At 44.9% G+C, this 22528-nt stretch overlaps 3 protein-coding genes across 8 annotated transcripts in view; all 3 read right to left on the reverse strand.

Moving 5' to 3' along the window:
- Positions 1-441: 441 nt before the first annotated feature.
- Positions 442-3272, reverse strand: rpsa (ribosomal protein SA). Of its 4 annotated transcripts, none has more exons than XM_025005997.2 (8): positions 3178-3272; positions 2207-2378; positions 2002-2120; positions 1394-1639; positions 1055-1183; positions 805-964; positions 663-710; positions 442-577 (listed from the first exon to the last, which is right to left on the reverse strand). In XM_025005997.2, exons 2-8 carry the CDS (start codon positions 2337-2339, stop codon positions 483-485), a joined length of 930 nt encoding a protein of 309 aa, XP_024861765.1. In that variant the 5' UTR covers positions 2340-2378; positions 3178-3272; the 3' UTR covers positions 442-482. The 4 variants fall into 4 exon arrangements, with proteins under 4 accessions (XP_024861765.1, XP_017271993.1, XP_037834800.1 ...); XM_017416504.2 differs by having other exon boundaries at positions 442-580; XM_037978872.1 differs by having other exon boundaries at positions 663-713.
- Positions 3273-5050: 1778 nt separating this feature from the next.
- On the reverse strand, positions 5051-9276 carry LOC108236094 (mitochondrial glycine transporter A). The gene is made up of 8 exons (XM_017416543.3): positions 8909-9276; positions 8259-8416; positions 7912-8036; positions 7653-7737; positions 7377-7556; positions 6128-6296; positions 5882-6042; positions 5051-5794 (listed from the first exon to the last, which is right to left on the reverse strand). The coding sequence occupies exons 2-8, from the start codon at positions 8271-8273 to the stop codon at positions 5672-5674; spliced, it is 858 nt and encodes a 285-aa protein (XP_017272032.1). The 5' UTR covers positions 8274-8416; positions 8909-9276; the 3' UTR covers positions 5051-5671.
- A 793-nt stretch (positions 9277-10069) lies between these two features.
- LOC108236183 (myosin-9) overlaps positions 10070-22528 on the reverse strand; it is a 30395-nt gene continuing 17936 nt past the window's right edge. For 2 of the 3 annotated variants that reach the window (XM_017416675.3, XM_017416674.3), the window contains 29 exons: positions 22297-22470; positions 22023-22196; positions 21813-21927; positions 20540-20727; positions 19410-19531; positions 19233-19302; positions 18976-19136; positions 18746-18854; positions 18523-18654; positions 18228-18434; positions 17990-18127; positions 17730-17853; positions 16501-16672; positions 16162-16374; positions 15934-16078; positions 15647-15853; positions 15338-15442; positions 14843-14995; positions 14429-14677; positions 14124-14336; positions 13816-14028; positions 13516-13677; positions 13295-13423; positions 13104-13192; positions 12865-12988; positions 12556-12764; positions 12191-12299; positions 11867-12039; positions 10070-11726 (listed from right to left, as the gene is read on the reverse strand). In XM_017416675.3, the coding sequence (XP_017272164.1) occupies positions 11621-11726; positions 11867-12039; positions 12191-12299; positions 12556-12764; positions 12865-12988; positions 13104-13192; positions 13295-13423; positions 13516-13677; positions 13816-14028; positions 14124-14336; positions 14429-14677; positions 14843-14995; positions 15338-15442; positions 15647-15853; positions 15934-16078; positions 16162-16374; positions 16501-16672; positions 17730-17853; positions 17990-18127; positions 18228-18434; positions 18523-18654; positions 18746-18854; positions 18976-19136; positions 19233-19302; positions 19410-19531; positions 20540-20727; positions 21813-21927; positions 22023-22196; positions 22297-22470 (4485 nt within the window). In that variant the 3' untranslated portion in view covers positions 10070-11620. Of the gene's footprint in view, positions 11727-11862; positions 12040-12190; positions 12300-12555; positions 12765-12864; positions 12989-13103; positions 13193-13294; positions 13424-13515; positions 13678-13815; positions 14029-14123; positions 14337-14428; positions 14678-14842; positions 14996-15337; positions 15443-15646; positions 15854-15933; positions 16079-16161; positions 16375-16500; positions 16673-17729; positions 17854-17989; positions 18128-18227; positions 18435-18522; positions 18655-18745; positions 18855-18975; positions 19137-19232; positions 19303-19409; positions 19532-20539; positions 20728-21812; positions 21928-22022; positions 22197-22296; positions 22471-22528 lie in introns of those variants that run through there. The other variant, XM_037978495.1, reaches the window with a different exon arrangement.

The following is a 22528-nucleotide window of genomic DNA, read 5'->3' on the forward strand; positions in this document are numbered from 1 at the left end:
AAAATTAAACAAAATAAACATTTGAAATATATGAGTTTGTATGTAATGTATGAATATAATATACAAGTTTCACTTTTTAAATGGAATTACTGAAATCAATTTACTTTTTCATGATATTCTAATTTTATGACCAGCACCTGTATATGTTTGAATACAGACCCAGTAAAGGATATCCTACGTTAATTTTACTACTGCGTTACCATTTTGGCCAACTTGTTTTAAATCCTGACAACCCAGTCAGACCTGAATACCTGCTTTAATTGTACTGGTCATTTTTACTTGCATTGAACATTTAAAACAAATATAAATTTTAATCAATTGTTTTAGTGAACAAATGAAAACTTGCAGGAGTTTCATGATCTTTTTTTCCACGATTACAACACTTGAGTGTTTACAATGACTAGTTTTAACCCAAACAGGACATTAAATAAATCACACCAGTGAAACTGTAAAACATGTTTATTGTTGCCATGGTCAGTGTTTTAGGACCAGTCAGCAGTGGCACCGCCCCATTCGGAAGTCTGGGCAGTGGGAGCAGTGGACCAGTCGTCTGTGGCAGGCTGAGTACTCCAGTCTTCTGCTACAAGAAAGGACAATTTTTATACTGAACCCAGCAACCGACAAACTTTACCGTATACAGATGAGAGGCTTTTCCCACTCACTAGAATAGACTTCGCCGGGCTTGGCAGGGGCAGCGGCGGCGGCTGTGGCTGTAAGAGAATAAAAAGGTATTTTTTAAACATTAGTAAAATGATAAATTAGCAGAAAAACAACCAGATATGAACCACGTTTGAACGGGCTTACCTGCAGGGAACTGCTGAATGGGCACAGACGGCACAGCAACACCCTCAGACCAGTCGGCCACCTCGGGCTGGGTAAACTCAGCTGGAGGCGCGGTCCATTCGCCCTGGAACTCCTCCTTTACGACGGCTTTCTCTGCTGCGGCCTGCTCCTCCTTCTCAATCTGTAACACACGTTATACAGCAGGATGTCACACAGACCATTATCTACAGAGGTATCCATCTCTTATCTATACCGAGAGCGCACTTCTTACCTCTTCAGGGTCCCTGTAGAAGTACAAGTCAGGCATGACCTCCCATGGGTGCTCCCTGGAGATGGTTCCCCTCATCCTCAGAACCTCTCTCGCCAACATCCACCACATCAGACCCACAGAGTGGTGACCCTGAAACAATTACCCATTAACTCAAATTCACTTTTGTCAAGCATGTTCTGAGTTTCAAGTGGCTAATTTATTGCAACTTGTTTAACCCCAACAATATGTGGATCAAAGTGAGGGGTTTAAAGATTACTCCACTGGTGTCTAACAATACGTAGGGTGGATGAATGTCTTTTTTTATTTAAATGCCACAATTAGTTTTTTAGTTTGTCATACTTTGTTGTTGCAGGGGATGGCAATGTCCACGTATCTCAGCGGGGAGTCAGTGTTGCACAGGGCGATGGTGGGGATGTTGACGTACGAGGCCTCAGTCAGTGGCTGATGGTCGGCACGGGGATCGGTCACGATCAGGAGGCGGGGCTCTCTGAAGGCAGCCTGGATCTGATTGGTGAAGGTGCCGGGGGTGAAGCGACCGTGGAAGGTGGTCGCGCCGGTGGCGGAGGCAAACTTCAGCACCGCCCTCTGCAATGGGCAAACAGAACAAGTTTAGCCCTCGATGCATGCTCAAGTTAATTCTTTAACAATTTATATTTACAGAAACCAATTGTGGCTCAGGTCACTATCAAACCCCAGTCATAGGACAGGTGCCCTCATGGTGTTAGCGAAACCCCGGCCTCCTTACTCTTGCACACTTCCGACACCAAAACACCCACATGAAGTGCCTGGCTTTAAACGCGTGCTCATATTTTTCATGTTTTACTCTTGACAACTGAATTGCTTAGGTTTTTAACATCTTAATTATTTAAAACTATGCATTAAAGTTTGCCCAACAATCAAGATTTGGTTTCTTAATGTGAACTCTGAATTAAGTTCTACACTCGTACCTGTCCAGTGTTCCTGGAGGAGATGACGCACACATCAGCTGGGTTCTCAATAGCAACAATGGCCCTGGCTGCCAGGAGCAGCTTCTCCCAGGTCTTCTTCAGGTTAATGATATAAACACCTGGTGGACAGAAGATGCCAGAAATAAGATGGTTCTAAATCACTCGAACTGGTGCAGCTGTTGCGCCGCTACCTCCCGCCACTCACCGTCACTTTTTCTCTTGTAGACGTACTGGTCCATCTGGAAGTCCAGGTTGGTGCCTCCCAGGTGGGTTCCTGCGGCCAGGAACTTGAGCACATCCTCCTCCTTCATCTGAAGGACATCTAGATTTCCGGACATCGTGACCACTTTCCCTGCGTTACGATTTTAGTGGGAGAGCTGGGACAGAACCAAAGGAAGAAAGAAGAAGTTTGTACGTCTTGTTTCGTTTAAGTGCAACAGATCACTAGGAGTACCAAGATATAAAAGGGTCCGCTTCTTTTTTTGCTCAGTCATGGCCTGGTGAATAACTAGAACTTTAACTACTTAATGCGCATATCTGACAAATATGGTCCTTCACCACGTGGCCTCAAACTTCCTCAAATTAAACAGACAATAGTTTTACTAATAAAATCTAAAGAGATCATGTGTAACAACGCTTCTAAATAAAAGGCATGTTAAGTTTTATTTCGTATAATTGTATACTTTGTTTTACTGGTAGTACATTAAAATTCCTTTTAAATAGTGGAAAATTACGTAGATATTTAAATGACTTATTTCTAATTCAATTGGGGGCTCCTTGGTTGCTTTGGGATAATTTAAGGCCTTCTGATGCCGCGCGCTGCTCATGAGAGAAAAATGGCGACTTACAGCGCAAAATATACGTAAAGACAAATGCGCTGCCTCTTAATAATAACAATAATATTCACTGATATCTTTACGACTTGGGCAATACGTTATGTTTATCTGTATCTGAACAGAATTTGGAGTTAGGTAAAAAAGGGCACGCGTGCTCGAAGCTAACTCGTTAGCCACTAAAGTTAGCATTCTGGACAAACTGCGATTAAAGACCGTCTGGGAGCCGACAAGCGACACTTTCTCTGCCCTGCTGCTGGTCGCAGAATCAGCCCAGTTTCCCCTCACGTCCTCGGTCTTATTTAACTCTCTTTAAGGCCAAAACAAGCAGGTTAAAACTCACCACGAAACAACGCCGTATGGAAACCTGCGCACACGGTGAAAAAGAGGGCGATCGGAGGAAATGACGTCATATTTATATGAAACCTCCAAGCGTGTGATTGGTCAGTTTGGGGTTTTTTTTCGGTGAGTGGTGTAATTCTAAGTTTAGACAGCTAGGTGGAGGTTTCATGCCACGTTGCTGCCCAGACAGCAGCAGAGGTTACCAGTGGACATCCCGTGGGTCGGATGAATATCCCATATTAAGACAATGGAGATGGAAAGACCATATTAAGACAATGCTGAGACGCTGACTCCTCGGTGAAAGACTTGACCTGTGTTGAAACCATATTTACCGGAGATAAAGTGTTCCAGGCAAAGGGATCACAACAAGTACACAAGGACACGGGGTGTTGGGAAATTATTTATTGAAACGTTTCATGTGAGAAAAAAAAAAAAAAAAAGAGTTGTCCAGTATATTGTAATCCTGGAAAGACGTGGTTATTATGACACACCATCAGAAATAAAGCAATTAAGTTGGCCGGTGGTTGAGTAAACACAGGACAAAGAGGAGACAAAAAGGTGCTGCTTTCATGGAAAATAAATTATTAGTATAATGTTTAAAAAGAGGAGGCGTCCGGTGGCAAACAATACAAGGCTTACAAATAAATCCACACAAACTTGAACGATTTTAACTGATTTACGTCACAGATGCCTGATAAATGTTTCCCAGATATGAGTTTTATTGAACCAGAACACCGGCTTACATGGGGCCCGTCTAAGCGTGTGCTCTTCTGCATGATGGTAAAGATCAACAAGCACAACATTCGTGTGCAATTAAGTTGCATTTCCCCGAGTTAACCTGAGCTCTTAAAACCTGATGTTCTCGTTTGCCATTTGATGTCATGTCACCACACCCCCCACTAGTCCTGCTTATCTCCAGCAGCGCTGTGATAAGTTATTGGTCGTCATGTTCTCCTAGGACTTCGCAATCTGCTGAGCAGGGTGCTTCAGGCTGGTTTGCGCCACCCGCTGAGCCCGTAAACGCTGATCCTCGGAGGACTTTATGGCTTTATATCTTCGTCAATTAATGAAAGGTCACAATGCGGTCGCAGACTGAGCACAAGTTTGAAAATACCCCCCCTTCCAGTTGCTGAAACGGGAAATCTACAAGCTAAGCTTTGATGTTTACTTGATACAGAGTTTCAGTGTCTTGATGGAATCACAGCTGCAGGTCAGAGGTCATTCATCCAGAGCCTGGGTGTCATTAATGTTAGGCTGGTAATGATTTATTTTCCCAGCCTAAAATGATTAAACATGGAAAACAAGACCTCGGCACACAAGTTTGGATTTGTTGTGGTCAACACCGTACACACAGCCACCTAAATCTTTCAATCGGCGGCGCTGAAGGTTTCAGGCGGTCGTTAGTGATCACGACTGACCGCAGCGGGCGGCTTTGCCAGCACTTATTGGATGAAACGTGCAGCTGCCCGCATGTGCAAGTCAAAGCCCTTTTGGAGAGAAGACGAAGGTTTGGCCGCAGGGACAAGAAGTACGTTTGGAGGATTTCAAACCGAAAAGGCACCGAACCAGCTGCCAAGCACGGTGGTGAAGGCATCATGCTGTGGGGGCTGGTGGATGGGGAAATCGACTTCACTGCAGCTCAGCAGCTAGACGGTTGAAACCAATTGTTAGTAGGGGAGGATTAATGTATTAGAGCCTGGATTTATAATTTGATCCTGTGTAGATTAGAGAAAATCCAGATTAAATTCGACCTTGTGCATCCAGTTCTTGTTTTAATGAATCATATTGTAAATCTGGGATAAGAAGAATAAGTCAAATAAGTCATTAAAGACAAAAGGTTCATGAAATAAAGCTTTTGATATTCTTTAATTTTCTTAAAAAACATTTATTGCAACCAACTTACAACAAAACCCAACTCAGTCATTTAATTTTAAGCAAGTTAAATACAAGCACACATTTTCTTTTTGTCTACACGTTTTTGTTTTTGTATGACAGTATAAATAACTCGCTGTTACATCATAAAAGACTTTTGTTTCCCGTCCTCGAGAGTGTGTCCGGGTTTCAAACTGCTGCCGAGGTCAAAGATCAAGCCGTCTGAGCTGTATCTGGAAACGCTATCTTTAAAAGATAACTAGCTGCAGCGCTCCGTTCCCTCTGCCTTGAAGGAAGTCGGTGAGACAGCAGAGACGACTGAGACGTTTCAGAATGCAGACAGAGTCTCCAGAAGCTCTACTTCAGTGCCAAACATCTCTTTTGTTTCGGCATCGTTTGAAACGTTTTGAGTGTTAAAAAGACACCGGTGCGGCTTTCGGACTGCCCACACACGCTTCGTCGTCGTGTGTGTCGGTCGGTCGCTGCGCGCCGTCTGAGCTCACCGGAAATATTTTCAGTCACTGAAAGCCTCCAACGCTCCTCCAGAGCTCCCTGCTCGCTCAACGCTCTCCGCTCCGACTTCATCCTCTTTCTTTTCAGGTTTCTCATCGGCATCCCTCCCCTCAGGACTTCAGGCCGATGCGCTCCATCAGCTGCTCGTACACGGTCCACGCCATGGCTGCCATCATGGTCCTCCTCAGAGAGCGAGGAACCGCTCCCCTGAAGAAGCCCCGGAGTCCGAGCTCCTTATTGGAGAAGACAAGGAGGGCGAGGCGTCAGATGCGATCGTTTCTGATGTGGTAAGCGAAGTGCAGGGGGAGCGAGATAGTTACCGTATAGACGGATCTGATGGCGTCGGCCGTCCTCAGCTGCGGCTTCACCTGGACTTGCGTTTTGACGACGTCGGCGGGCTGCGTGATCAGAGAGGCCAGAACACCGGCCAGGATCCCGCAGCTGAAGTTAGCCAGGGGGGCCGAAGGAGAGGCGCTGATCTCTGCAAAAAAAAAAAGGAGGACGGGAAGTTTTAGGCGGGAAGAGCAATCGAACGGTGCGCCGCCTCTAACTGAGGTTCTCTGCACCTTGAGGCAACGAGGCTTTAGCCTGGCTGTAGAACATGACGTAGATCCCAGAAAAAGGAACGTCTCTGAGGAGGGTGGCCATCAGGCCGGAGAACAGCGCCGCGGGACCTTCAGTCTGACACACGCTGCGCAGAGCCCCACACACGCTCGCGTATCTGTACCTGCCGCACTGCAACAGGAGAACAACACACACTGAGCAGCTCAAACAACACACACACACACAGTCCTCGGTTTTATTGTTCTGTACACTTCTTTAACTTCTTTTCTTGCAGACTTTTGTGCTATTTTGTCCTGAACATTCAGGAGATGGGTTTGACTTCTGTCTTTTTGTAACTTTTATATTTTTCTAAATATTTAACCTGTTAACAGGCTTTCAGGACAGCATCTAATATGATTTAGGCATGCTTTTTCTAGATGTTTTAGGCATTTTGGGGGGCGACTGGTAACTTTAATTACAAATATTTTCTTCAGAAAAATAAATGTAGACCTTTCAGTTCATTCAAAACATCGATCTGATTCCTGCTCCGTTTTTGTTTTCTTACGCTACTTTTTGTTTTCAGCTACCTAATTTCCTGCTTTTAGCTATGATTTAGCTACATTTAGCTTTTAGCTGGTTTTCTGCTCCTCTTATTTTAACAACTCAGTTTCAGCTTCTTCAGCAAAATTTTAGCAAAGTAATTTTTCCAAAAAAAAAAAAAAAAAGCAATTTCTCAATTTCATATTTTGACTTGTTTACTTACATTTAACAGAGCAGTCAAACTGACTTCAGCAGTAATACTAAAATATTTGTGACATTTCTACGGGTGTTTTTGTTGAGGTCTTAGGACCTCAGAGCTCCAAACAAAAACACTGATTTATTTATTTTTTTATTCAGTTATATTTGTTATAATCAGCCACAAACTTGCAGCATGTCGGGTTTGTCGAGCTGAAGCTGAGTGAATGTCTGAGTTTAACTGTTTAAGAAGCAACAACTATCTTTGTACGACATTATAAAGTTTATAGATTCAATTAGTAGAGTGAAAACTAGCACTGCCTGCCTTTTTAAGGGGTAAAATCTCTTCGTTTAGCAGCTGGTTGATCCTCAAAGACACTAACTTTTATTAAAAAGGTACCTGTGTTAAAATACGGCTATAGTTTTATAATCAGAACAGCTCTTTAGTAAAAAACTTGTACGTGTATTCAAACTACAATTAAAAGGAGGGATATTGACCTAGAAATAAATCAGCGAAAGCAAAGGAAAAGTGCTTACTTCAAAACGTGTCTTGATGACCGTGATGGGCAGCATCACGACCCCCGCCACCGTCCGAGCCCCGCCTCCCAGCAGCACGGCCTGCACGGCCGCCGGCCTGCGGTCTTGGAGGAAGTGCTGCTTCAGCGAATGGTAGGTGCTGAAGTAGATCCCGACGCCTGGGATGGTCCGGACAAAAGACTGGAGGAGCAGATGGAGAGAGAGAGCACGTTTGTCTCGGACTTGTTGATAGATGATGATGGGGGGGGGGGGTATATTGGTCTATGTTTCGCCTACCGGGGAAACGCCTTTCCACAGCCCCAGTAGCCTCTCCGTCCGCACCACACTGAGGAGCACGGACATCATCCCCACTCTGCCCGAGCTGAAAAAAGGTGGGAAGCGCAAAGACGATCAGCGACTGGGTGAAGGTAAGGAACACAGCTTTCGTGTGTGATACAGGGTTTATCTGGGGTCAGTTCACCCCCACTGAGAAAGCATCCAGCGCAAGCCAGTAACGGTATCAGCTGCGTGAGCGTGTGCGTTCACACAAACTCACCCGGGCTGCACGCCGCCCTGCAGCGTCTGCAGGCGGGTCTTCACCAGGTCCAGGGGCTGGAACAGCAGCGTGGAGCAGGTCCCGCTGAGCGAGCCACACATGAAGGCTTTGATAGCCGGGTGAGCCTGAGGCGTGAGGGCAGGACAGTGAAGGATTTCGGTTGAATTTCTACAAATGCCTGAAATTGAATTTGCACTTTTTTTTGTCACTAGTGCCTAATTATGTAGATCCTTAAATTCATAAAGACGTCCTTATGGCCTGAGCCACCAGAAAAAAACAACACTGTCCAGTTAATAAGGTGGAAAAAGCTATTGTGCGGGGAACTAAAAGTGTCCTGTGACGCTTACCAGTAACATCTCCATAGTGTGCTTCAAGGTGATGAGGACTAAATCGCAAACTTTTGTCCTTGAATTGGCGTCTCTTCCTTCCAAACCGTCCCTTCAGGTGGATCCGCTGCAGGCCACGAGGAGGATGGGGACAGATGTGCTGAGGAGCTCCCTGTCGTCTGAAATCAGCCAACACGCGCAGCAGATTAAATATGAAGGTCATCTGACCCAACACACAGCTACTCATTAACCAACAGATCACGATGCACACTGGGGTGGAGCTGGGTCATCATGTCTGCACATCATTCATAAATTAATACACTACATTATATATATATAAATATATGTGTCTGATCGTGATTAAACTTTTATTCCAATATTTTCTTTTCCTCCCAGTGGATGTATGCTGGGTTAAACCCCTTTACTTTAAAAAATGATTAGGAACTCAGTTTTTTCCCATCCTTATTGTCACAAGAAAACACAAATTTAACAAAATAAAAGCATAAAAGTCAACATATTTTACACCATCAATGGAGCACCTCGGACTCGCTTTAGCTCGATTAACCATCTCCATAACGGAGAACTGACATGAAACTGAGTTAATAAGTTATATTTGTTAATGTTTACGCTCGACTTATTTATTAACGAATTTAAAAAGCATCAAAACAAACCTTCTCACGCTTTTGTTCTCATTTTCATGGCTTCACAAAGTGCCCAAACTATGTGTGCGGAGATTGATATTAGCTTCGTCAATGCTGGCTTGTTAAACCGTCCAAACAAACCAGCTAAATGTCACATGCTAATAATGAAGAGGCTGTGGTGTAGCTTAAAAAAAAAAGTAGTTTCCGGTCTGTTCGGACTCATAAAAGAACCCGACGGGGTAAAATATGAGCGCGTGAATCCTTCAGTAACCCGAGAATAGACGGGTTTGGATCTTAAAAGCAACGAAAGTCCTTATCTGTGGCGGAAAAATCAAGAAATTTTATCAACGAGTTAACTTCACCCCCCCCCAAAAAAAACCGGCCGGTTCCGGTTTGAGACGCAGCGCGTGTCGTTAATTGTAACTAAGCCCCGCCCACTGCGAAGGAGCCGACGTGCGATTGGTTAAACGGCGCTCTGCCCGCGACGTTGACGTGCCGCTTAACGTAAAAGAGACCTCGCGTTGCCAGATATACGATAATTACCGTACTTATACCACAGTTTTAGGGTCTGTACGACTTACAGTGAATAGTTTATAAAAAGCCTACATATATGATAGGTTTGTCATTTCAGTGCACCTAAAAATAGGACGGCTTTAAAGCGACAGCACGATAGTTGTTTTTTAAATACCTGGCAACCCTGAACGGAGAAGGTGGTGGTAAATTACTTGGACTGTGTCACCTTTATCAATACCCCCAGAGCCATAATGTAATATTAGATGGGTGTTTTTGATAGGAACATGTTATTTTAGGTCAAGCTGCTAAATAACATGTTAAGATATTAGCTATAAAGTTAAAATGTACCTTTTTATACACTCACCACATAGTGACTTGCCTCAAGATCTACTCAGAAATTCCAAAATCTATTTGTTTTTAAAAGTATATATGGATCGGTGTTGTGTTGTGTTCAAATTTGTTGTTCAATATAAAGGAAAACTCACAAAAGACTAAGTTCTGCCAAACAATTTGAGAACACTCCCATTTGCTTCAACGTTCTCAGTACTGAAAACCGGTTCTGACTCGTTCGTGCTTTTGCTCGGCCCACAACACCCTAACCGCCATCTGCTGGCGATGACGGCAGTGGGGAACATTTAACACAAACACACACGCAGACACACACAAACGAGAACGCAGTGCAGTTTAGAAAGCAACTTTATTTGAAATATCATCACACTTAACATGATTTTCCATTCCAGAGGCGCAGACAGAAACGAACGCAAGAAATCAGGCGCGAAAGACGTGATCCGTTTAATTATGAGCCGTTACTCTTACCAACACATTCCTCTCACTTTCCAGCAGTGTGAGCCAAAAGCTGACCCTGGGCACAGCTTGTGAGGGGGGGGGGGGGGGGGGGGGGGGGGGTAGTTTACATCACTTCGTCAAACAATCTGTATCGCCGTTTGTCATGTCCTGACCACACACACACACCGGCTCTGATGTGTGTACCGAGCTCTACAGGCTGGTCAACAGTTTCGAGTACATACTGTACAGTAATTAGGAATGTTTCTCTCCTGAATTTGCCTTTGGTTAACACCCTCAGCTACGTCTTTGTCTCCCTCTCAACAAGCTGTGCCCTGAGAATACAGTGTGTGCAGCAAGTCAAAAAAAAAAAAAAAAAGCTATCACCATTTATACATTACCCTGAATATAACAAACACTGATAGTGATAAACGAAAATCAAAAACACACATCTAGAAGAAAACAAAACCCTGCCTAGTAGGTCTCGGCTGCATTTAAGGCCTTAATATAGTTTGTGTTGGCAGTGAGAGTCCACATTGCTTACAACGAGCACCTACACGACTTTAAAACACAAGCATGTGTCATCGGGGGGGGGGTGTCAATGCTGCTCCGTTTCAGTGCAAACTTTTACAAATTTCAGCACGAATCAAAACACCTTCGGCGTATCGGTGAGCTTCCAATCGTTGTATGAAATCCGTCTTTCGTTTCGTTGCCACAAGAAGAAGAAGAAAAAAGAAGAAGTGTGCACAAAATATTTGAGCCCAAAAGCAAAAAAAAAAAAAAAAACAAAAAAGATCTAACTGCATCAAAGGTGATAGACTACACTTCAGGATACTGTATAAATCTTTATAAATTGAGGTTAGAGCACGAGCATAATAAACATGAAGCACTTCCATTCTTAACCATTATAAAAAAATACGTCTGCATAACATACACTTCTACAGACTGAGATATTGCTTTGGTCCTTTTACCAGTAATCGTCTTCATTTATTCATGTTATACTTTCTTTTTTTTCCTTTATATTTTTAAATCAATTAGAAAAATAAATCCTTAAACCGTGACTATTAGAAGTGGAATTTTTCCTTATAAAAATATTTGTACTTTTCCCAGAGAACGAAAAAGAAAGAATTTGGCCTGAAACCTGTGTGTGTCGGTGTGTGTGTGAGAGAGCATGACGATTGTCTTAGTTTACTGGCTTCTGTGTGTGTGTGTGTGTGTATAAATGTGTTAAGAATGCATAGATTAACTCTGTTTTTTTTCTATTCCAAAAAAAAAAAAAAGATCAGCAGACTGCTGCAGGGTTAAACTCCGAGGACTGAGCTGAATCCCTGCCTCTGGTCTGACCGAATTTCTCGTGTTCGTGTTTTCTTTTCTTGGTTACAGTAATGGGTGCTCGTGTTTGTGTTTTGGGGGTCTGTCTGGTTAAGATGCACCGGTGCGCTTCATTCAGGCTTGGGGCTCCGGGTTCTCCGCCTTGGGCTCGCTCTCCTCGTCACTTTCGACGCCGGTGCGGGTAACGGTGCGGCGCACAGTGAAGGGCAGGTCGCCACGCCTGCAACAGAAGAGAAACGTTACTGAGATGGTAAACAAAACCGGACGGATTATGAAGTCTTACTTAGCGTGTTGTGTATAGTTTATATTTGGAGCCAGGAGCAGCTACATGATGATGAAAGCCTTCTGGGTCACATTTACCTGAGCTTGCTCTTGAGGGAGACAACTTCCCGGTTCATGGCATCGGCAGACTCTGTGGCGTCCTCCAGCTCCCTCTGAAGTTTCCTTCTGTTGGCGTTGGCTCTCTGGGCCTCCTCTTCAGCTTCCTCCAGCTGACGCTTCAGCTGCTTCATGCGAGTGTTCAACTTGTCAGCCTGATCGCCACAAACAAAGAAAACCCAGGTTCGAGTCCTTCCTTCTTTCGCGTAGGATCACAGAAACTGATCAAGAGCTTCTGTCAAAGTGCAAACGTTGCTCTCCGTGATACAGCAGGAAGGCTGATCCGACGGAAACTAAACTACTGACCTGGTCCTTGTACTGCTCTGCGTTGCGCCTCTCGTCATCCACCTGCAGGATGACTTCCTTCAGTTTCTTCTCGGAGCGTCTCACCAGCTTGGTGGCAGTCTGCCTCTCCCTGAATGAAAGCACATCAGATTAAAAAAAAACAAAGCTGTTGGCTGAAAATGTCCCTCAAATAAAAGCAAATATGAGTTTAGATCCAGAGACCCAAGTCTCCCCATCAGGCTAACATCTGAGCTACACTGGAAAACACTTGAATTATCCCACCAAATAAATACAGCATGAGCATATAGCACAGGAAGTGTTGTGAATATGTAAGAAAAAAAAACTATTTGCGATTACTGCTTATTTGGACACAGATAAGATTTTACCTGGTTTCTAAGTCCAGCTGCTCCTCCAGCTGAGCGATCTTTGCCTCCAGGGAGACCATGTTGGCCTTGTATTTGGACTTGATGGTTCCCTCGAGCTCCTGCAGCTTCAGTTTCAGGTCTTTGTTCTGACGCTCCATCTGGGAGCGAGCCCCCTCGAGACGCTGAGAGGTGCTGCGCTCTGCACCCAGCTCCACATTCATCTGGTCAGTCTTCAAGGAGAAGAAGAAAGAAAACATTTTCATTCTGAACATGGCAAATACTTTTTGCGTTCCATTTGCATAAAAAAACACGCTCCGTAACCCTACAGACCTGCAGCAGGGCCTTCTTCAGCCTGTCGTTGATCAGTTCAGTGTTGCATTGCTCCTCCTCCAGCTCTTCCTCCAGCTGAGCGATACGAGCCTCCAGTCGTCTCCTCTCCTCTGTGACCTGAGAGCTGAGAGTGAAGCAAAAAGAGCAGAGATTTAACGACCCCAGGATGAATACAGACTACATGTACACAATGCAGATGGACAGTTTGGCGTTCTTCGTGACAATGGAGGGAGTCTCACCTCTTGCCAGACTGGTTGTTTAGTTCATCTTGCAGCTCATCTCTCTCCTGCTGGGCCTGTCTCTTCATTCTCTCTGCAGCTGCCACCTCCTGAACATTGACAGAAGAGAGGCAAAAACAAGAACGTAAGAAGTGATCAACAGGGGCGGGCTGACCGAGCGTTAATCAAAAGCAGAAGGCATTAGCACAGACCTCCTGCATCTGGAGCATTTCAGCCTCCATGGCCTTCAGCTTCTTCTCAGACTCCTTGCTCTGAGTCAGGATCTCCTCTCTGGACATGCGAGTGTCCTCCAACTCCCGGATAAGATCCTTCATCTGGGCCTGAGACCAGAAAACCAGCAGAACTCGTAAACTGTTCCGCGTCTCGGCGCGCGGCTGAGCTGATGCGGGCGTGGCGTTTCTGTGGCGCTCACCTGGAGTTTCTTCAGCTGTTTCAGGGCCTCTTCGCGGTTCTTGTTGGACATGTCGATGCCGGCCTCCAGCTCCTTCAGGTCCAGCTCCAGCTTCTTCCGGGCGGCTACAGCCGCGCCGCGCTGCTTCCTCTCGTCTTCCAGCTCCATCTCCATCTCGCGCACCTACAGGACGCACAAGCAGCCAGTCTTTTCAATCAAACCTTTACCGTGTGCAGCCCGTTTTATGCAGAACCAGAACAAAAAACTACTTGAAAACTGAAACTTTCTGTCTGAGATTTTAGCAAGCGTCAATGTCCACACCTGTTTAACCAGGGCCCTCTTCTTCTCTTCACCCATCTCGTCTCGTCCTGCCAGGTCCCTCTCGTACTGGGCCTTCATGGCCTGCATGTTGACCTCCAGGCGCAGCTTGGCGTCCTCTGTGGCCTGCAGCTCGTCCTCCAGCTCCTCCAGCTGAGTCCTCATCTCCTCCAGCTGCTGCTCCATCGCACGTTTAGCCTTCTCCAGTTCGTGCACCTTTGGAGAGCAAAGGGAGGAGGTTTACAGCGAGACAGTCAAAGAGCGGGAGGAACAAAACCAAACCTGTGGGAAACAAATCATTTCAAACTTACGTTCTTTCCAACATCATCCTTGGACGATACGAGGTCCTCCATTTCAGCACGCAGCAGTTTGCTGCCGCGGTCCAGTTCTTCCTTGACCTCCATCAAAGCGTCCAGCTCGCGGGTTAGGGCCAGCGCCCGGGTCTCCTTCTCGCGAGCCTCAGCTTCAGCTCGGTCACGCTCTTCTGCATAACGCGCGGAAATATTCTTCTCCTCTGCCAGCATCTAAAAGGTTAAAACAATGTTTTAATATTTGTGAAGATCAGGTCCGAATCAAAACGTACCGTTTGCTCCATCATTCGTCTCTGAAAACACACCTGGTCGAACTTCTTCTGCTTCTTTTCCAGGTTGGAGACAATCTGGCGGAGGTGGTCCTGGTCCACCAGCAGGTCGTCCAACTCTTGCTGGAGACGGTTCTTTGTTTTGTCCAGCTTGTCGTAAGCGGCACATTTCTCCTCCAGGCGCTGGGTTGTCGACTCCAGGTCCCGCTGAATTCTCTTCTTCCCCTCTTCGGAGGTCTCCAGACAGCCAGCGTCCTGCTCCAGCTTCTTCTTCATTTCGGCAATCTGCGTGGAGATCAACACGCGTTACAGCGAGGCCGATTCGTGGCGAGTATAACCACCTCAATCGGGTTTTTTCACTTCAATTACTTCCAGCAAGTCTTTGTTTCTCTGCTGGCCTGAATTAAACCTACCAGAGGGGGTTATTAAAGGCACATCGACGTGTTTTACCTGCGCTTGAGCTGCTTGAAGCTGCTTCTCCACGTTCCTCTTGGCTTCTTCTTCCTCCTCCAGCTGTTCTTTCAGGTTGTTCTGCTCGTCCTCGAGCTGACGCATGCGGCTGCCAAGACTCAGTTTCTGACGAGTCTCTTCTTGGAGTAGTTCCTGTTTAGGAGAGTTTTAGGTTTATTCATGATTCTGAAGAAAAATGTGTTGTTCTTTTTTAAGGTTTTTTACACTTTTGTCTCAAATGTTGAACAAAATGTTATAATCAAACAATAAATGTGTTTTTATATATATATATAGTATATAAATGAAAATTTATCAGTTGTTTCACCTCATTTTAAAGAGTTACGTTGTCGCTCTATACAAACATTATTTAGGGAGCATTATAAATGTACAAACTCATTGGATTTCTTCCACATCGTTCTAACAGAATGTTCCTTCTGCGTACAGACTGTGCCGTCAACTCTCCACGTAAAGCCGAGTGAAGTTCGGCTGTCGTACCTGAGCATCCTGAAGCTGGGACTCCACAGCGGAGCAGTCTTTGGAGGCCTTGATGGACTTGCCCTCCACCTCAGACAACAAGCCGTTTACATTCTCCAGCTCAGCCTGTGGACAAAAAAAACAAATGAACACCCGGACATATACACGCGCCCTACATCGGCCATGTTTTTCCTGTTCGTTAGCATCAAAAATGAGCAGCTAAAATATAAGATGGTTACTGTTTATTAGGAGGGGTCAATAAAGTTGGAAACGTGCAATAATAAAATCAAAAAGAACCTAAGTTGCACTGAATTGTTTGGAAAGTTCTACCTGCACTTTCGTCAGTTTCTCGGCCAGCTCCGTTCTCTGGCGCTCGCTCTCCGAGTATTTGAGCTGCAGCTCCTGAACCTGAGCTTCGGCCTTCTTTCTGCGGTGCTCCGAGTCCCCTTTACCCTGCATCAGCGTCTGCAGCTCAATGGTCAGCTCGTTCTTCTCCGACTCCAGGGCCTGCTTGGCCTTCTCCATCGTCACTTTGTTCTGCGCGGAACAGCACGTCAGTTCGCGATTCTGTCAACGTGCGGTCAGAAACGAATATGCGCGGCTGATCAAACGCTCACCCTCTTGGCCTGCTCGAGCTGCTCATTGAGCTCGTCAAAGGTCTGACTGTGTTTCTGTTTCATCTCAGCCAACTGCTGCTCGTGGGTTTTGGCTTCTTCGTCAAGGGTCCTCTTAAGCTGGGCCACCTCGGACTCACGTTTGGCTCTGTGAAGGAGAAGCAGAGGTGAGTGCTTTGTCTGGAAAGCCTCAAACAAAAGCTGGTCTTTCCTTTAACCCAACATTCCTACCTGAGTTCGTGCTGGACGGCAGTGGAGTCCAGGGTGTCCTCCAGCTCGGTCTTGAGGGCCTCCAGCTCCTCTCCCAGGTCCCTGCGGTTTTTCTCGGCCTTGGCGCGGGCCACCCTCTCCAGCTCCAAGTCATCCTGCAGTTCAGACAGCTGAGCCTCCAACTCTCGAATCTTCTTGTGAGCCAGGTTCTTCTGCGCGGCCTCCTCCTCAATCCTTAAGGAACACACCAAACAAATTAAACGGCGCAAAGAGCGACGGACTGACAAAATGTCAATTGTGTTATTATTTTTATATCCCAAGCAGTGATTCTTTTCCCCCCCTCCCCAAGCTTAGACAGACCTGGCTAGAGCAGCCTGGAGTTCTTCTTCCTTCTTAGCTAGCTGGGCGCGGAGCTCAGCGATCTGAGCCTGCAGCTCGGAAATCTGATCGTGTACCTCGGTGACGTCGCCCTCCAGCTTACGCCTGTTCTTCTCCACCTCCTGGCGCTGCTTCTCCTCCCTGCGCAGGCGGTCTGAAAGAAGAAAAACATATTTTATTATTACTGGTATTAAGGTACACTAGGAGTGGACCGGTACGCCTGAATCATGGTTTGGTACAATGTTAAACACTCACACCTAACTTCTCAGTTATCTGAATGCTATTGTGGGGAAATGATTGATTTCAGGGATACTGAATAAGCAAGTAACATGACAAAGTGCTGATTATATGACATAACTGCCTGCCGTATTAGCCCCTCTCATCTCCCTGCAGCCATACATGATCAGTCTGTGACTACAAAGATTTTTTTTGTTTTTAAAACAAAAACAGGCAGCTTTAAGCTTCCGCACATTATTCTGAGATAGTATCCTCCACTACCTATTTGCTGTTGTGGCCGTTAAACTGCAGGTAAATAAAATGTGAGCTGGTTTCTAGACGGGAGAGATAATCAGCTGTAATCATTGTGTACCAGAGCTAAATGTGGGTACTGTGATGATTCAATACAAATAAATGTCTTCTTACACTTTGAATATACGCACAAGATCCCTACACATTTATCATTTTGAAATCCAAAATGCATCGTAATTTGCAGAGTTTATCCAGTGATGCAGTTTAGTTATCTGTATCTTTATGTAAAACCACTGGATGTGGGATGGGTGCTTTATGAAGATAAACCACCATATAATGAAATGTTCTCCTTAAATACAGCTTTGTTATGTTCATTTTTGAGAAGAAATTACAATAAAAAAGGTCTTTTTGTCTAGAAAAAAATCTTTTTATAGTATAGAATTTACACATTCTCATCTTTTCAACGTGCAAACACACCTATTTTTAAGGCTTCCTTTCACCAAAACTGTACAGTTCGGGTGTCTCACAAGGAAGTCGTTGAGGGGGTTTTTAGGATTTGTGAAATGTAATAAAGTCTGGAAACACCCTCGTTTTTTCATTCTCTGTTGTCTTTTTTTCATATTTATCCACACCTAGGAAACAGTAAACTCAAATTTCATACTTTAAGACTGTGTAGGAGCTCTGTATACAATAAAACTATTTTTAAAAATCTGGTCGTGAGGTGTTATGTGTTTTATTCCTACCCTCCAGGTCGGTGATCATAGCCTCATGTTTAGTCTTGAGCTTCTGCAAGCTCTTGGATTTCTCCTCCTCTTCTGCCAGGTTGGTGGTGAACTCAGAGATTCTCTCCTCCATCAACTTCTTCTCCTACATTTACAGGGGAAAATATGTTTAATAGCAGTGATAACAGCAACACTACTGTTTTCACTTTAGTTTTGTGTGCTAACAGACACAAATATATAAATAATAAGGTCAGTTTTGTTAACGTTTGTTTAATTCGAACCTTGAGCAGTTTGTTGTTCTGGTCATCTAAAATCATCACATCTTCCTCAATCTTCTTCATCTTGGCTTCCAATGTGACCTTCTCCAGCTGGAGTTTCTGTCTGGCTGCCTCCTCTTCATCCAGCTGCTGCTCCAAATCCTGTTTGGTGTTTGGTAAGACACGTCGAACTATGACAATCATAGATACCATATAGGAACTAATTTATAAGAATTAAAAAAAACATAAAATAAAATCTTACAGCAATATTTTGCTGCATCTTTTTCTTCTCCACTATCAGCTGAGTGGCACGTTCTTCCTCCTCCTCCACGCGCGCCTCCAGGTCGTGGAGGATCTCCTCCAGCTCCTGCTTCTTGGCAGCCAGACGAGCTCTCATCTCCTCGGCCTCGGCGCAGAGCTCCGTCTCTGCCTGGAGCTGCTCCTGCAGCGCGATCTTCTCTGCCGTCAGCTGCAAGCGCAGAAAACAGAGCGGCTTCAACAACACGCGCGGTCAGACGCTTTGTTTGGGAAGCGTGTTGCTCTTTTTCTCGTTTTACCTGTTGGGTTTTTTCCCCGAACTCTCGAAGCTGCTGCTCGGCAACCAAGTGCTTCTCCTTCACCTTGTTCAGCTCGTCGTCCTTGGCCTGCATCTCCTCCTCCTGCCTGCTGACTTGGAGGAGAGGCTTCACCTGAGGACAACAATTGTAGCAACGAGGAGCGTTATTAAAGAAATTAAAAGTAGAAATGCAAAGTACGTTAACCGAGGAGAATGAGGTTAACCTTAGTGAAGAGTCTCCACCACTGCCAGTTCCTGAGTTTAAGATAGGCAGCGCAGTTCCTCTGGATCACCTTCATCGCATTCAGCTGCTGTTGTCTCTTGGCAAAAGCCCTGCAAAACGGCAAATACCCCTTTGTATTAATATGCAAAACATTCCCAACACAAAGAGTATTTTATATGTTCTTGAGACACTGAAAGAAGTCTGTCAGGAGCTACAGTCGGCTCTTCTTACTTGCGAGCCACGTAGCCTCTGCACCAGGCCTGGAAGCTGATGATGATGTCCGTGATCTTCATGTCTCTCTCCTCCTCCAGGTGAGCCAGGACCCCGGCTCTGAAGAAAACTTTGCTCTGACCGATGCGGTACAGGTTGCTGTCCAGCTCCAGGGCTTTGATCTGACAGGAGAGAGAACAAGTTGATGCTCAGTCACATTTCAGAGGAGGCAGGAATTTAAAAAAAAAAACCTCACAGGAGTCAGATAACGTACTCACCATGAGCACACAGGCTTGCTTTCCATCCATGAAACCCTTGGGGATGGAGTTAGGAGTCAGGATTTCATATCTGAGAGGAACGATGAACAGATGGAGTCATTTCTGTTAACTTTCTGCAAGAATTTAATATATATATATGTATATATATAATAAATGGAAGCTGTAACCCTTCATCACCTCTGTCTGAACTCCTGGAAGACGATGCGGTTGGGGAACCCCTGTCTGCAGATACGGATCCCCTCCAGAACACCGTTACATCGCAGCTGGTCCAGAACCAGGTGGGGGTCCAGTTTACCAGCCTGAGAACATAAAAGCAGAAATTACATTTGTTTCAATGTTTGTTGTAGCCTGTTTACACAACCTTTCTATCTTAATTACACACACTTTTTATATTCGTTTAATACTTTATTTTTGAAAAAAGGGATATTTTGAAGTGGAGTTGTGTGGAAAGATTATGAACAGTTAATATCTTACATGTTGTAGATGGCTCTTTATTTTATAGAAACTGTTTACGTCCCACGGGATTGGTGAGCCGAAAGCTTGTCTGAAAGCAGTTAAGACTAAAGTGAACTGCCGCCATCTTGAAATTTCAAATCTCCAGAAATTCATTAAGGTTCATGTAAATGCTGTTTTATACACTTTACAACGCTGTCAAATCTGTATTCTGTTATTTACAAGGAACTACACGTGGTTAACACCAAACACAAACGGTGGCGGCAGGAGTAAAGTGTAGCCTGCCAAAATAAACATCTGATGTGAAAATTTATGGCAAAGTAAAAGCTTACATAATAGCACTCGGATGAACTGCTATGGTGTATTGATGAGCTAATTATTGTGTAGTTAATTTGAGAAATGTGAAATTCCTGCTACAAGCTACACTGGAAATGCTACAGCTTGCTGCTGTCGTTACTATTTGCACTCCCAAATAATCATAACATTTTATGTCAATGAAAACATGAATGTAAAAGCTTTGTTACAGCTTTAATTTTTTATCTTGCAGCAGGAACCCACTATGGATTTAGCTGCACTCAGACTAACCGTTAGCTTGTCAGTGTGGTCAGAACTAAACAGAGTTTCTCCAAACTGAAGATGTTAAAATACTATTTGTTTACAACCTTTCCATAAAACCTCACTTCAAACATCCCTTTAAACACGAGTCTTCCAATTCACCCCTTCTTTGGTAAACCGATGCTTCGATTCTTTTTGACTTTAAGTAGAGACCTTCACAGCTACCTTAAACCTGCTTCCAGCTACCAGTTCCTGTGTTTTGGAGCAGAACGTAAAATTCTATAAGACATTTCTGATACCTTCTTCTCGTGGTTGGGGATGATGCAGCGGACAAAGTTGGGGTTTGTGTTCCTCAGCGTGGCCATGAGCTTGGACAGCTGCTCCTTGTACAGCTGGCCCACCGTGCGGAACATCCCCTTCCGGGTCCTAAAGGCGCCGGGCATCTCGGACATGCCGGACACCTTATCCAGACCCACGATGCTGTCGACTGAAAGAGGCAAACGGCAGAGGGAAGTGTAACAAAAGCTGCGTCGGTCACGTCTCTTTTTCTGATTTGAGCGCTCGCACAGACAAGCTCAAACCAAACGCACATCACGATGAATAACCACTGTCACTACACCGTCTCCTGAAAACACACATGGCAGGCCAGGAGGTGGTGCGCAGAACCAGGACCAGTGCAACGCCACACAAAACACCAAGTACACGTGGAAGGAAAAGTGTGGGAAGAGGATGGCTGAGAGCAATCACAAGAAGCCAGTGAAATGTGGAAGGATAACACACCATGACAAAATAAATATAAAAAAAGATTATATATATATATATTAAATGCAGAGACTGGAACATATTTATCAACTCCAGCTTGTTCTCAGTGAAAACTATGACTGATTTAAATGTGTGTGCCAGGAAGTTGGCAAACGTCAGTGATTGTGGCGGACAGGTATGTTCGCAGTGACAAAAACCAAACCCATGCAGTATATACCCATTGGTGCATTGTTGCAGTACCCATGACCAACACCAGGAGTCCCCAAACAACACTATTACACAGAGGGAGAAAAGAAGAGGCCAATGAAAGAGCAACAAGATCACAGAAAGATTATACTGCATTCAGAGATGCTTTTACAAAGACAAACAGCTCATAAAATGTGACACTTTTTGAAAAGAAATAAAAATAGCAGAAAGGGGTAAAGACATTAAGGATGTGAAAGGCTTTCAGGTGAAAAATAAACATGACAAACAGCAGAGGGGGAAATTATATTAAGAATCCTTTCACCTGGATCTGAATGTAGAATAGGAAAACGCTGGTAAAAATAAGCTCTCTGACAATTCTGTACTTCTGAGAGCCAAAAAAAAAAAAAAAAAAAAAAAAAAAAAAGGACAAACAAAACGGGGCGGTACAGAGGAAGAAATAAGACAAATGACCAGTCGGGTTTGACAAAAAGGTAAACACAAAGGTCCACACACCGGACAGTGAAAGAGAGAGAAAGCTCCATGAACAAGAAAACACCAGATCTATTCCCACATCATGACCTAACGAAGGTGTGATTTCTGGTTAAAACGTCTGCTTTAACTCACCGTCCTTCCAGAGCTCGGACACAAACTTGTCAGTGGACTGGTTGAGCAGCGTGGCCACGTTGTCGTTCAACGGGTCCATGTTCTTCATCAGCCACTCGTCTGCTTTGTAGTCCACCTGAGGGAGAAACATCAGGCAGGAGCCGTCAAAATGTGTCCAAGATTCGTCATGTGGGAGAGTTGATGTAAAAACAACTGGAGAACCAAATTTACCTTGCCAGCATAATGGATAATACAGAAATCTGCTTCGTCCTTCAGCTTCTTGGGCTTGAAGAACTTGGGGTGTGTGCCCTGCTCCTGGAGCACCTTCTCCACAAAGCTCTTGTCTGTCGCCTTGGGAAACCAGCACTCCTCATCCAGCAGAGCGAGGATTCCAGGGGGGTTGGCCTGAACACACAAGAGTGCGCAAGATGATGCGGGCGTACGATAAATGTGTCCTAAAACGGCAACATGAAAGCTACAAAGGGTGAAAGGAAGTGAAACCCACGGGCTTCTCGATGAGGTCGATGCAGGGCTGCAGGTCGAGGCCGAAGTCGATGAAGCTCCACTCGATGCCCTCCCTCTGGTACTCCTCCTGCTCCAGGATGAACATGGTGTGGTTGAAGAGCTGCTGCAGCTTCTCGTTGGTGTAGTTGATGCACAGCTGCTCGAATGAGTTCAGCTAAAGAGATGAAATCCACATTAGTTGATTAACGAGTGGGTTGGAACTGCACAGCTTG

This window comes from Kryptolebias marmoratus, linkage group LG12, assembly GCF_001649575.2.
Source record: "Kryptolebias marmoratus isolate JLee-2015 linkage group LG12, ASM164957v2, whole genome shotgun sequence".
NCBI classification, from domain to species: Eukaryota; Metazoa; Chordata; class Actinopteri; order Cyprinodontiformes; family Rivulidae; genus Kryptolebias; species Kryptolebias marmoratus.